This window comes from Pelodiscus sinensis, chromosome 1 (assembly GCF_049634645.1).
Source record: "Pelodiscus sinensis isolate JC-2024 chromosome 1, ASM4963464v1, whole genome shotgun sequence".
Taxonomy (NCBI): domain Eukaryota; kingdom Metazoa; phylum Chordata; order Testudines; family Trionychidae; genus Pelodiscus; species Pelodiscus sinensis.
The window spans coordinates 91,626,245-91,639,421 of record NC_134711.1 but is presented as its reverse complement, the minus strand read 5'-3'; the positions used below and the strand labels follow the sequence as shown (position 1 = coordinate 91,639,421).

The following is a 13,177-nucleotide window of genomic DNA, read 5'->3' as shown; positions in this document are numbered from 1 at the left end:
ACGGACCATCTCTGTGGACGTCGGAAGTGTCGGATACCAGTGCGCCTGCGCGGGTGGGGGGGGGGGGGGGTGTTGCTGGCGGTGGGTACCTAGACAGGTTAGGACGCTTGGCACAGGTGAGGGGAGAATGAGCCTCGCGGGTATTCAAGGGGGGAGGGGGCGGATGGTTCAGCCTCGTTTTTTTTTATTTAAAGGGGCAATGTCTGTCGGCTCCAGTCGTGCGGGGGAGCGAGGGCCACCCCTCCCCCTCCCCTCGGCCCCGCCGGGCAAGCGCGCTCTGGCGCTGCAGACCCAGCTGGGCGCCCCTGGTGCATCTGGGCATTGGGGGGGGGGGGGTAAATAAAACCCGCTTCGCCAGGACTTTGGCTTAGGGGCGCGGCTTTCTGCTCCGCCGTGAGCGGGGCTGCTGCGGGCAGGAGGGTTGTTCTGTGGGGTGTCGTGGGGTGGAAGTTCCCGTCTGCCCTTGGCGGCCCCCCCCCCCCCCCCGTCTCCGGCCTGCCCAGCTGAGCTGTGGTGCAGGAGAAGAGCGCGCGCACAAGCACAGACGCAGTTTGACTTTTCCATTGGGGAGGGGAGGGTAGAGGCCCGGGGGGGGGGTAGCTCTCGGGGTCACATGTGCACCAGAGATGACGTGGCGAGGGGACATGCAAGATAATGTGCTCCAGGGAAGCAGAACCGGCATGGGAGGGAACTTGTGGGGCCATACGTACCCCTCCCCAATTTCTGTCTCCCATTTAGCACGGATATTTTCAAACTCTGTGGCATGCCTCCCTCCCCCGATTTCGCTTTCCATTTAGCATGTTCCCATACCCCACAGTTTGAAAATTGTTACCTCCTGCCAGTAACTGGCAGATTGGAAGCTGCATTAGCCTGTTCTCTCCACATTGAAGGAGCCAGGGTGCTGGCTGGATGTCCAGCAGTCATCCCTGTCCTGCTCTCCAAACTGGGCTGCCTCTGAACAGCAGTGTGCTCCTCAGGCTGAGTGGGCAGCACAGCTTCAAACTGTGCCTTGACATGCTCTTGCTTCTGCTGTAAAGAGCCTGCTGACACACTGGCCAATGAAACTCCCTGCCCGTGAAGCCTGGCTGCCACAATTTGCTCCCTGAGGTGCTTGCTGCTGCTGATCTTGGACTCTTGGATCTTTTGCTGTTCCTGAGGAGCCCGAGCAGTCACAAGAAAGCACCTCAGAGGGCTCTTTGAGGGGAGAGGCAAGAGAACCTCAAGGCACAGCATAGAGCTGTGCTGCCTGTCTTGCCTGGTGAACGCTCAGCTGTGCAAAGGCAAACAAGCTCAGGGAGTAGGACAGCCAGCTAACACCTCATTTTCCCTAGCATGGAAAGCCAAGTGCCTGAGTAGGCTGCGCAGCTCCGATCAGCTTCTGATCTGCCAATTCCTGGTGGCAGGTGGTGGTTTTCAAACTTTGGGGTAGGTGGATGTGCTAAATGGAAGGCAGAAATCTGGGGAGTGGGAGTATGTGACTCCATGCCCCACTCAAATTGCCTCTGATTGAGCAGGGGGAGCATGGGAAGAGCATGGGGAGCAATCTCTCTCCAGCTACGTCTAGACTGGCATGATATTCCGCAAATGCTTTTAACGGAAAGGTTTTCCATTAAAAGCATTTGTGGAAAAGAGCGTCTAGATTGGCACGGAAGCTTTTCCGCGAAAGCACTTTTTGCGGAAAAGTGTCCGTGCCATTCTAGACGCGCTTTTGCACAAAAAATCCCCGATCTCCATTTTCGCGATCGGGGCTTTTTTGCGCAAAACAAATCTGAGCTGTCTACACTGGCCCTTTTGCGCAAAAGCTTTGCACAAAAGGACTTTTGACCGAACGGGAGCAGCATAGTATTTCCGCAAGAAGCACTGATTTCAGACAGTAGGAAGTCAGCGTTCTTGCGGAAATACAAGTGGCCAGTGTAGACAGCTGGCAAGTTTTTCCACAAAAGCAGCTGCTTTTGCGGAAAAATTTGCCAGTCTAGACACAGCCACCCAGTATAGGCTGGGTAAATCAGCAGTGGAGACCTCCCTTGAAAGGGACAATTTACTCCAGGCAGATGAGACTACTTCAGGGAGAATGCTTCATATAGAAGCTTTGTTCTTTTTAAAACTGGATTATACTAAGCTCTGAAAATATACTTGGGTTTCCTGGTTTTAGTATACAACTGAATAAAATCAATAGAGTTCCCAGCCGATCAAATATTTGAGGAAACTAGTGGGTTTCTATAAAAAAGTAACTGAAAATACTCTAAAATTACAATAGTGTATGTACACTCAGACTCTTTTCAGAAAGACCTTCACTGAGGACTCATCCTTAGGTATTAAGAAAAGTCTCAGAATAATTTTTTAAAACAGTGATTTTAAACATATCCTATCATTTTACTTTTTAAAAAGCCATAATTTATCTAACCATAAATACTGATAATTGGAACCAACAAACACCAGAAACTGAAAATCCTGAATATTCTATAGAGCAGTGGTTCCCAACGCTGTGCCCGCGGGCGCCATGGCACCCGCCGGGGCATTTGTGTGCGCCCACCGACAACCTGGGCCGGCCTGGCGTGCAGTGCACTGGAGGCGCTGGCCCCAGGTGCACGACACGCACTGGTGCGCTGCGCTCGGGCGTCCCCAGCCCCTGGGCACATGCGGGCGTGCGGCACCGGTGGCGGCCCCAGGCGTGCGGCTCGGGCGGCGGCGCCAGCCCCGGGTCCACGGCACAAGGCGCTCGGGTGGCCGCGGCCCTGGCCCCAGCCCTGGCCCTGGGGAACATGCCAGCGCCGGGTGCAAGGGCATCCCCGCCCCTGGCGTGCCCCTGACATGCGGCCCCGCCCCCAGGCGCCCTGCGCATGAATGGCCCCACCCCCGGGCGCCCGGGAGCCTCTCAAGGTTGGGGACCACTGCTATAGAGAGTCATCTTGTAGTGCAGGGCTACTAAGCACACAGCCCATGGCCAGTTTGTTTGCAGCCCACGGAGCAGTTTGGGTTTACACGGGGCTCAACATGCGGCCCGCAGGTGGGATCCTTGGAACATGGCTTCCACTGGGAACACACTCCGCAATGGCGCGTCAATATAACGGTCTTCTGTTGATATGCGTTTTCGTAGTTAAATTCCTGGATTGTCATTGCTCATTAAAAGTGTTGTCATATGGGTGGAAATCAGGTAAATATTGCATTTTATTAATATCAGCAGAACTGACTTAAATGGGGCCTGCGTGTTGTATAGTCTTGCCTTAATCTTTGTATTCATGCTCGTCAGTGTGAAAGAAGCTATTTGCATATATTTGCATGTATACGCAACCACACGTAAGTTGCAGCCTTCATCATGTGCAAGGAGTATCATTGTGACCCCTGGGGCTTCCAAAGTTGAGTAGCTCTGCTGTAGTGTAAGGTGTGATAAATAAGTTTTGAAATGTCTGAGCTTTTCTTTCTATGTTTCTTTATTGCATACAGAAAACAGGGCAAGGCAGCAGAGGTGAGCAGGCTTGGAGATTGGAAAGCCATGCCTCTCTTTGGGAACACATTCAGTCCCAAGAAAACACCACCTAGGAAATCAGCCTCTCTCTCCAACCTGCACTCGGTAAGTGTTGGGCTATAGGGATCTTCTATCAGCCCTTTATAACAAAGGACAGGCAATCTGCCTTAGACATTTTATTGTAATAATTATCATAACAAAGTATTAGACACTTCATCCTTCCTCTCTCAGCTATGTCTACACTGGCAGCTTCTTGCGCAAGAACATCCATGGCAGTATGGATGCTCTCTTGGGCAAGAAAGCTCTGATGGCCATTTTAGCCATAAGGCTTTCTTGTGCAAGAAATCCCTGCCCAGCATCCACACTGCCCTCTTGCGCAGGAGCTCCTGCACAAGAGGGCTTACACCTGTTAAAAAAGAGTGTAGCTCTTGCGCAAGAAGCCCTCTCTTACCAGGCTGTACTGTAAATTTCCTTGCACAAGAGCAGGCGGGCAGTGTGGAAGCTCTGCAGATTCTTGCGCAAGAACGGCCATACTTGCTCAAGAAGCCGCGAGTGTAGACATAGCCTCATAGTCTCAACTGTTTCTCCTTCCTCTTCTGGTCCTGAGTCATGACTGCTTACTGATGGTTGGATAGTGAGACCAGAAGTAGAATGATTTGTTAGTGGCATACTTCACTCCTCCTTCATTCAGAAGCCAAATTCACTGTATCTGAAACATCTAATGCAGATCCCAGCGGGACAGAGGCTTTCCTTATAACTAGCACCAAAGATACAAGTAGGATTTCAAGTAGGAATAAGAAATCCTCCGGAAAAGGCTTTATTTTCCGGAGAATAACATCTAGACTGGTGCTTTTCTCCGGCTTTTCCCCAAGCCGGAAAAAAGCGGCAGCCATGTTAATGCAAATACCGCGGGGGATATTTAAATCCCCCGTGGATTTGCCTATTCCAAAGTCTACATTAGCATCCCTTTTCCGGAAAGGGGTGCCAATGTAGACACAGCCCGCCAGTATATGCAATGTTAATAGTAAGACATCAGATTCTAGGGCCAGTGGTATAGCACCTTTCACAAAAATGCCAGTCACATGAAGAAAAGTGAAGGTGTGAAAGGAAGTATGGAGAGAGAAAATGAAAAGTAGAAAAATTGAGGATTTTTTCTCCAGCTGGACAGATCGACCCGTGAAATTGAGCTTGGTCTGGATTATGGCACTCCCAACATGAACCTCGCTGGACAAAGTCTGAAGTTTGAGAATGGCCAGTGGATAGCAGGTAAGGTGCTACTTCTCCTACCTTGGGCTACAGCTACACTGCCGTTTTTTTGCAGAAGAAGATATGCAAATCATGCTCTCATTTGCATATCTTCCGATTCTTTTTGTGGAAGAGGCTTTGCCGCTAAAAAGCCCTATGTAGACGGGGCCATTTGTCGGAAAAAAAATCTTTTTTGCAAGATCCCTTATTCTTCAAAAATCAAGGTTTACAGGATCTTGCGAAAAAGGGTTTTTTTCCGACAAATGGCCCCGTCTACATGGGGCTTTTTAGTGGTAAAACCTCTTCCGCAAAAAGAATCGGAAGAAGATATGCAAATGAGAGCATAATTTGCATATCCTCTTCCACAAAAAACCGGCAGTGTAGCCATAGCCTTAGTCTGGGAAAGTTACCTGATGATTATAACTTTGGCCTGTCTTTGTTAGAGTCGGGGAGCAGCAGTGGGGATCGCAGGGAGACGCAGCGCCTGCGCAAGCGCAACCAGCAACTGGAGGAAGAGAACAATCTCCTGCGTCTGAAAGTGGATATCCTGCTGGACATGGTGAGGATGGGGAGATTCACCTTTTTTAAATTACCAGAAATACCCCTGTGACAGAGTGAAGAGCTCTGGTTCATCCCAAAAACACGTTCTAATGCCAGCCTGTGTCCCCACTTCCATTCTGACTGAGCCCTTCCCTGCTGTTAGACACATTTAACACTGTGATTTGCTAGAAGTAAAGACTGACCTCATCAACTTCCTCTACAAGAGGAGGAAAAGTCCTTCTGCAGAAGAGTTGGATTACAGTGAGCACCATATTTGAGAGAAGGGCCTTGAACATCTGGATATGATATGGGAAGACCTCCCCCACACCTTTCGTGCTTTCCATTTTCTGTTTGTATATTAATGCTTTCTTGTCTCTCTTCTAACATCTTCTTGCTACTGTTGGAGCTTCTGCAGAGTCCGTGAAATGAAGACCTTGACCATTCTTGCTCTTTTGAGAGCTTAGGGTCCAAAAGGGCTTATTTTTTGTGAGAGTAATGAAAAAGATCTCTCATCTCCATATAGTCTTTCACCCCAAAGAGCTTTATAAAGTGAAATACAGTCATATAATGGAGATTACAACTTCAATGATAAAATGCATCCACTCCTGGAGTGAAAAATAACTGCTTAACAAAGTAAGAATATTAACTGCTATCAGCAGTGGCTAAACTTATTGAGTCTCTAAGCCGCATAAACATTCTTCAGAAGTTCTAAAGCCAAGTTGTACCTATTGGACTGGGGCTTCAGCCCTATGACAGGGTGATGGAGTTAGGGGCTTCTGCCCTGTGGAGAAGGGGTGCTCAGTGCTTCATCCCTGCTCCTGCTGAAGTCCCAGTAGGTGTGTTCCATGGGGTTCCAGCCCCAAGATCCTTCTCTCTGCTGGGTAGAAGCCAGAGGTGACACATGCTAAGGGGTGTATGTGGGGTCGCATTCACCTCCCCATCCCTGGTTTTTGCCAAGATTTGCTAGGCTGCTTAGTCACGTGGTGCCACCAGACCCCTTCCTGCACAGCAGCTGCTGGAGCCAGCAAGTTGGGAGCTGAGGCACTGGCAAACAGGTGGGAGCTGCAGGGAGAACCATTAAGGGGGAGGGTTTGACTCAAGCTTTTGGGGAGAGACTGAATACCCTCCCCTTTCCCTTCCCCTCACACACTCAGGAAGTCCCAATTGTCTCTGGCAGAAGCCCTTAGAATTCTGCCAGGGTGGAAGGGCTAAGCCCCGAGCTCCCGACACACCGTGTAATAGGTGGAGAATGTAGAGGCCATGGGGGCTCCACAAGCTGCATTTTAATTGCAGTTTGGCTACCCCTGTACTATGTCATCCTAATAAAATAGCTGTTTGGGTAATTACATTCTCCTCCTCTAAATTATTTCTGCTGTTTCAGATGGAAAAATATTCTTGTGGTTAAAGCACAGGACCTGAGCCCGGAGATCTATGCTCTCTACAGCGTTTCTGGGTGGCCTCGGGCAACTTATTGAACATATGTGCCTCAGTTTCTCTATCTATAAAATGAATGCTATTACTCTACCTAACCCAGCTAATTCATTCATGTTTGTAAATCTCTGCAAGGTCTCTGGATGGAGCGTGCTGTGAAATCCAAAATCTTAACAGGGGACGCTCCTTTTCACTTCTTCTCAAAGCTGTTGTACAATGTGTTACAGAGTCAGAACCTACCAAGTCCCATCCCAAAGAGGCCCACATGTCTGTAAAGTGCTTTAATGGGACTTTAGAGATATATAAGTTAAATAGTATTTTCCTTGTTTTGTCATTAACCTTATAAAAACAATACTCTTTAGATATGTGAGTGATTATTCTTACTCTCTTGCTTGCAGCTCTCTGAAACCACAGCTGAGTCCCATCTGATGGAGAAGGAGTTGGAGGACCTGAAAAGTCACAGTCGGAGGAGGAAGTGAACAGCAGCAAGAGACGGAGTTAGGGGATGGGCAAGCAAGGAAATTTGATTTGAAATCTTCATCACGCAGGCAAGCAGGGTTCCAAAAGCTGAATCCAGACCTGGCTGGGTCATTGTATTAATTGCATATGGTGATACTCCAGACAGCTGGAAGGCAACTTCCCAATGCTTGAAATGTTAACAAACCTTCTAATAGTACTGGAGGCCATCAGCTATACTACTTCATACAGCTGCTGCATAACCATTATCTTGATGCTCTTGATAAGTTATCCTAGGACATGCTCTGTGGCGATGAACATCTGTTTCTGCCTAGACCACTCCTTACTTACTTTTTCCTCTGTAGATTTGGCACTCAAGACAGAGAGCTGTTGGTGGAGATATATGTTGATAATGTGTTCTCTCATCAAGTCCTGGGTGAAAGTCTTACACTGTAAACAGAGGAGAAAATATGAGTGGATGGTAGGGAAAATGGTTTTGTATATGTGCATGGTCTTTGTGTCTCTGGTTTACAGCTTCTGTATGGGTCTCCTTGCTAGTCTCTTCGATCTCACAAGCTCCAGGTTGGCCCCTCCCCTAGCTTCTGTTCTTAAACAAATAACAACCTAAACTAAAATAATCTTTCCCTTTTCAAATATTTATTATTTTTGTACAAAGCATTAACTCTGCTTCCTGCTGTTGGGAGGTGGGTTTCTTGGAATTGTTTGTTCTCCTGAGTATTTCATACATTTTTATGAAGTTAAATTAAAACAAATCACGTTTGTGAGTCGGTTACATTCTTGCTAAGATTGGGATCCGATTACAAGCATGTGTGTGTGTATAAACAGTAGTACTTAGAGGCCCTAACTGATGGCAGGACCCCAGAGTGCTGGAAACTGTACAGGCATGCAGTGAGAAACAGTCCTTACCCTGAAGAGCTTTCAGTCTGATTACATAGGACAGACAAAGGGCGGGAAATGGAGGCTCAGAGAGGTGGAATGATTCATCCAAGGTTTCACAACAGGTGGGTGGCAGATCTGGAAATAGGAAGCCTATCTCCCAGGTCAGTGCCCTATACCCTACTAAACCATGGTAACATAGTAGCACCATGGCCCTTCCTCCATGGTACTACTATTGTCCACTTCCTGCTGCAGCAGAGGAGTCCAGCAAGTGGAGGAGGGCTGAGGTCCGATTTTTTCCCTTGCATACCCACTTTTCAAGGTGTCAAGCAAGGCAAGAGGCTGTGGTGGGAGGTAAGCTAAGGGCATGAGCCTTTGCAAGCCATGGGCAATGGAGAACGCATCTAGGAGTTACTGAAGGATGGGGTGAGGATAGGCGCTGGGCAGCAGCGGGGGAGCATGGGTGAGGAGAGGGGCTAGACTGGAGCGCAGGCGGCTGCGGGTGACGAGAGCCCTAGGGCTGCTTGCCCTGACTACGGAGGGATTTGCAGAAGTGGGCGCCGGAGGGGGATGACCGATAGAGGTCGCGCTTGCCCCCATCTCTCAGCCCTTCCCGCGTGAGGGTCCCTCGCCGGCCTTCCGGTGCCTCTCTGTCCGCTGCCGGGACCCCGTCTCGTCTGCTCTCTTCCGGTTCCGGCGCCTCCCCTCCCACCCCTTCGGGTTGCAGCCATGGCCGCCGCGTCGCCCCTGTCCCCCGAGGAGCTGCTGCTGCCCAAGGGCGGCTCTGGCAAGGCCGAGGAGCTGGAGGAGGAGCTGGAGGACGACGACGAGGTGCCGGCTTGCGGGGGGAGGAGGGAGGGGGAGCGTGGCCGCCCGCGGCTCCATGTGCGTGGCCGGGGTGACCCCGGAGCATGGGGCGCTGCTGGGCAGGGGCCTCTCACGGGCCTGACGGGGAACCTCTCCTCTCCTCTCCCTCCCCCGCAGCTGGACGAGACCCTGAGCGAGCGGCTGTGGGGCTTGACCGAGATGTTCCCGGAAGGCGTGCGCGCCGCGGCGGGAGCTACCTTCGACTTGTCTCTCTCTGTGGCGCAGAGAATGTACCGGTGAGCAGGCGGGGGCGTGGCTGGGTCTGGCTGACCCGGGTGGGCGGGTCGGCAGAGCCGCGTGGCCTTGTCTCAGGTCAGGGTTGGTTTGTTGTCCTTTGGGATGTCGTGCTCCTGAGATGTCGCCCGGTTTCGTTCTGTGTCCCCCCTACTCTGTTTGTTGGTGGGGGTGGGGTGAGCGTCAGTAGCCGCTGTAGATTGTGCTGAAGGTGTATGTAGTAACACTGCACATCCTGCTAAAATAGCTGTGGGCAATAACTGGCTCATGGGCCGGACCCAGTTTACTAGTGTTAGCCCCCAGGTGGGCTGCCGGTGCTTTTTTTTAACCTGTGTCGCTGCAGGTACAGCTGCTTGAAGCTCCTGTTGGCTGCAGATTGCTGTTCCTAGTCAATGGGAGCTGCAGGAAGTGGTGTGGACAGAGACACTGCTGTTGTTACATATAAAAGGGAAGGTAAATCAAGCCTTTTTTATCATGATTATTTTTTTTTTAGATTCTCCAGGGCAGCTCTGTGGATTGGGACTACCTCTTTTATGATCCTGGTTCTTCCAGTTGTATTTGAAACTGAGAAACTGCAGATGGAGCAGCAGCAGCAGCTGCAGCAGCGACAGGTGAGGTTGAAGCCTCAAACTCTTTTCCCATTGCAGTCTATGCACATGGGCTGATACTTTGGTTGCCTTGCAACATAAAGATGAGCAGTTTTTGATAGTGTTTTAGGGACATCATAACCTTATCTTGTTTTATCACAAGGACCCCCCTCACCCTATTCCCCCTTGTTTTTCTAATACCAGGGGTTTCAAACTCAATTAACAGAGAGAAGAGGGCATGATTCATGTGTAATTATGGTCTGTGGTAGCAATGTTAGATAGCATGTAATTGAATAGGCATGTAACCATCACATTTTAATGGTTACATGGATATTTGATGTTCCCCAGGGGCAGGGCTGGCAGCCAGTGCTCTCCCGGCCCCACTCCCAGGGAGCCCCCTGCTACTCCACCCCGCACTGCTGTCTCTGATACAGGGGCAGCAACATGGGGAGGCAAGCAGGAGCCAGTCCTCCTCATGGGTACTGGCTCCCATCCCCACTTCCCCTGATACAGAGGCAGCAAGGGGAGAGGGGTGTGTATTTGACAGGATTACTGATAAGCCCAGGTTTATCGGTTAATTGTGTAGTCATCTACACATTGACATCCCTAGTTTGTGGACCAGGCCATAAATTCAGGATGACATGTTGTCCTCAATCCACAGAAGAAATCCCACTGATCTCAGTGAGAGGTTTACACAGAGATTAAAGGGACAATACAGTCTTTATGTAGTAATTAAACGTCTTATTCATTCTTTTATTCCTACCAACTCTCTCCCCCCAGGACTGCACTCAGACCCACTGAGTCTACAGGTTGAACCTCCCTTGTCCAGCACCTTCAGGGACCAGAGTGGTCCTCAACAAGGGAATTTGCCTAATCATGGGAGATTAGGTGTCTGGGCTTTCTGGGGCTTCCCTCCTGGCAGCTTGCTCAGGAGAACTGAGTCCTTATCTCCTCTGGCTCACCTGCGTAGGTCTGCCCCCAGACCACTCACGAAGCTCTGCTTCCTACCCCCAACCCCTTGCGGGGGAACAGCTACTCCTGGGGTTCCCTGGCCCCATCCACAGTAGCAGCTGCTCGGCAGCTACTTCCAGGGTGCTCTACCCGTAGGTCACTGCCCCTGCAAAACTGGCTCTGCTCCCAGCTGCTCTCAACCTCTGCAGCTGGGCTCTCTGGTCCAGCAACATCTGTGGTCCTTTGCCAGACCAGGAAGTCCTGCACAAGAGAGGTTCAACCTGTACTAGAATTATCAGTTAATGCAGATGTTGGCAGGCAAGGAGATCATCACTCTGACTCATTGTTCCAAGCTCTCTGCAGATTCAGGCAGCTAACAAGATATTGTTTATACTTAGGGGCTCCGTCTAGATTGGCATGATTTTCTGCAAATGCTTTTAAGGGAAAAGTTTTCCATTAAAAGCATTTTCGGAACAGTGTGTCTAGATTGGTACGGACGCTTTTCCACAAAAGCACTTTTTGCGGAAAAGTGTCTGTGGCCAATCTAGACCACTTTTTTTGCTTTTGCGCAAAAAAAGCCCCGATCGCCATTTTTGCGATCGGGGCTTTTTTGCGGAAAACAAATCTCAGCTGTCTACACTGGCCCTTTTGCGCAAAACTTTTGCGCAAAGGGGACTTTTGCACTAATGGGAGCAGCATAGTATTTCCGCAAAAAGCACTGATTTCTTACAGTAGGAAGTCAGTGCTTTTGCGGAAATTCAAACGGCCAGTGTAGACAGCTGGCAAGTTTTTCCGGAAAAACTGGCCAGTCTAGACACAGCCAGGTTGTATGTAGAAGGTGCTCTTTGCCACAACGAGAGCTAAAAGCTGCTTTGGGCCAGAGTGAGGGGAGCACTTGCATCCATGGTGTCCAACCAGTTCTAAAGCAGTAGCCACTATAGTGGCTACTGCTGCTGTGAACTAGCCACACTCAGCTAATCAAATAGCCACAGGTGGCTAGCATGTTGGACACCACAAACTTAAATTCTGCACAGTTGCAGTATATCACATGGGCATCATAAATACATCATATGGGCCTGATAGTTTGTGGACCACATATTTGATACTGCTGACTTAATAGTACTGGGTTGACAAGTCTTATTTTCCATTTGCTATCAGAGTTAGTCTACAGCAGTTAGCTGCCATAGCAGAGGGGGAAACAGTATTACATAGTAATGCACTCCCAGCCCCAAAGAATGAGAAAAGAGCATCTAACTGGACCAGAACAATGGCCTGTCTTGCCCAGTATTCAGTCTTCTGACAGCAGCCTATGGCAGATGCTTCAGAAGGAATAAACGGAAGGCAATTATCTAGTGATCCATCCCCCATTGTTTTATTACAGCATCAGGCAATCAAAGGCATAAGGACACCTAGTGTACAGTTGCATCCGTGCCATCCTAATAGCCACTGTAGGACCTATCCTCCTTGAACTTACCTAATTCTGTTTTTAACCCAGTGATAGAGATGTAGCCGTGTTAGTCTGGTCTAGCTGAAACAAAAGACAGGACTAACTCAGTTACTGTTGGCCTTCATGACATTGACTGGCTATGTGTTGTGTGTAAAGAAGTATTTCCTTTTGTTTTAAATCTGCTGCCTATTAAGTGCATTGAGTGACCACTAGATCTTGATATTTATGAAGTAGTAAATAACACTTCCTTATTCATTTTCCGGAAATATGAAGGGAGGTGGGGTGAAGTGCTGTTTTGAATTTTTATTGTTATTTATTTTAAGTTTTTTTTAACCCAGTATCATCTCTTGCAGATTCTCTTAGGACCCACTACAGGGCTGTCTGGCAGTATGCCAGGGGCCTTGCCGCCACTTTCTGGAAAGATCTAACTTAGGAAAGTTGCTTCAGATCCATATCACAGGGGGAGACTTCAAAATTGATTCATTTGAACTGTTGATTTTTCAGGCTGGGTATTTTTTTTTTAAACTTGGGACATTGACCTATCCATAAAGAGGCAAAATTCGTTCTCCTGGACCTTTTTTTGATGGGCTTCTCCAGATATCACAAGTTTTTCCTTTTATCCAATCAGTCCATACAGTGAGCAGTTACAAAGACTTTAAATTGAGGAGCTTCTGCTATGGGCCTCTTACTCCAGGGAAACCACCTCAGAGCACAAGTTAGGCTCTGGCCAGTTTGTTCAGTAAATTCTGCAAACAAAAGAAAATCCTTTGTTTTTCCTGACTAAATCAAGGCCCGAAGAGACCAGTGATAGGAAGGAGTGAATTTGCCAACAGACAGAGCAGACCATAAAAGGTAGAAAATTTCATCTGAGCCCTGTGGGGAAAACTTATTTTCAGGTATTTCCATGCTATTTCTTTTGGAGGAGGAGCACGTTTTGTTAAAGAAAATTGCGTCTGTGCCGATTTGGTTTGCATCATAAAATTACTACACTTTGGAAATCGGCTGCATACTTTTTTTTTGTATCAAGTATTAAATAAATTCAACCCAAACGTTGTG

The 13,177-nt window shown here is 48.9% G+C and overlaps 2 protein-coding genes across 2 annotated transcripts; both read left to right on the top strand.

The window, feature by feature from the left end:
- The first annotated feature begins 21 nt into the window (after positions 1 to 21).
- On the top strand, positions 22 to 7,920 carry CBY1 (chibby 1, beta catenin antagonist). Its single transcript, XM_075936797.1, has 5 exons — positions 22 to 116; positions 3,445 to 3,571; positions 4,627 to 4,732; positions 5,155 to 5,270; positions 7,081 to 7,920. The coding sequence occupies exons 2-5, from the start codon at positions 3,494 to 3,496 to the stop codon at positions 7,159 to 7,161; spliced, it is 381 nt and encodes a 126-aa protein (XP_075792912.1). The 5' UTR covers positions 22 to 116; positions 3,445 to 3,493; the 3' UTR covers positions 7,162 to 7,920.
- Positions 7,921 to 8,495: 575 nt separating this feature from the next.
- TOMM22 (translocase of outer mitochondrial membrane 22) lies at positions 8,496 to 13,175 on the top strand. Its single transcript, XM_006118962.4, has 4 exons — positions 8,496 to 8,866; positions 9,020 to 9,138; positions 9,630 to 9,747; positions 12,475 to 13,175. The coding sequence occupies exons 1-4, from the start codon at positions 8,765 to 8,767 to the stop codon at positions 12,547 to 12,549; spliced, it is 414 nt and encodes a 137-aa protein (XP_006119024.2). The 5' UTR covers positions 8,496 to 8,764; the 3' UTR covers positions 12,550 to 13,175.
- Positions 13,176 to 13,177: the final 2 nt, after the last annotated feature.

Coding starts and splice junctions, on each gene's coding strand:
- CBY1 (XM_075936797.1), top strand. CDS start 3,494: ATGCCTCTCTTTGGGAACACATTCAGTCCCAAGAAAACACCACCTAGG. Junction 3,572..4,626: donor CTCTCTCCAACCTGCACTCG/GTAAGTGTTGGG, acceptor TTTTTTCTCCAG/CTGGACAGATCGACCCGTGA. Junction 5,271..7,080: donor TGGATATCCTGCTGGACATG/GTGAGGATGGGG, acceptor TCTTGCTTGCAG/CTCTCTGAAACCACAGCTGA.
- TOMM22 (XM_006118962.4), top strand. CDS start 8,765: ATGGCCGCCGCGTCGCCCCTGTCCCCCGAGGAGCTGCTGCTGCCCAAG. Junction 9,139..9,629: donor GTGGCGCAGAGAATGTACCG/GTGAGCAGGCGG, acceptor TTTTTTTTTTAG/ATTCTCCAGGGCAGCTCTGT. Junction 9,748..12,474: donor AGCAGCTGCAGCAGCGACAG/GTGAGGTTGAAG, acceptor CATCTCTTGCAG/ATTCTCTTAGGACCCACTAC.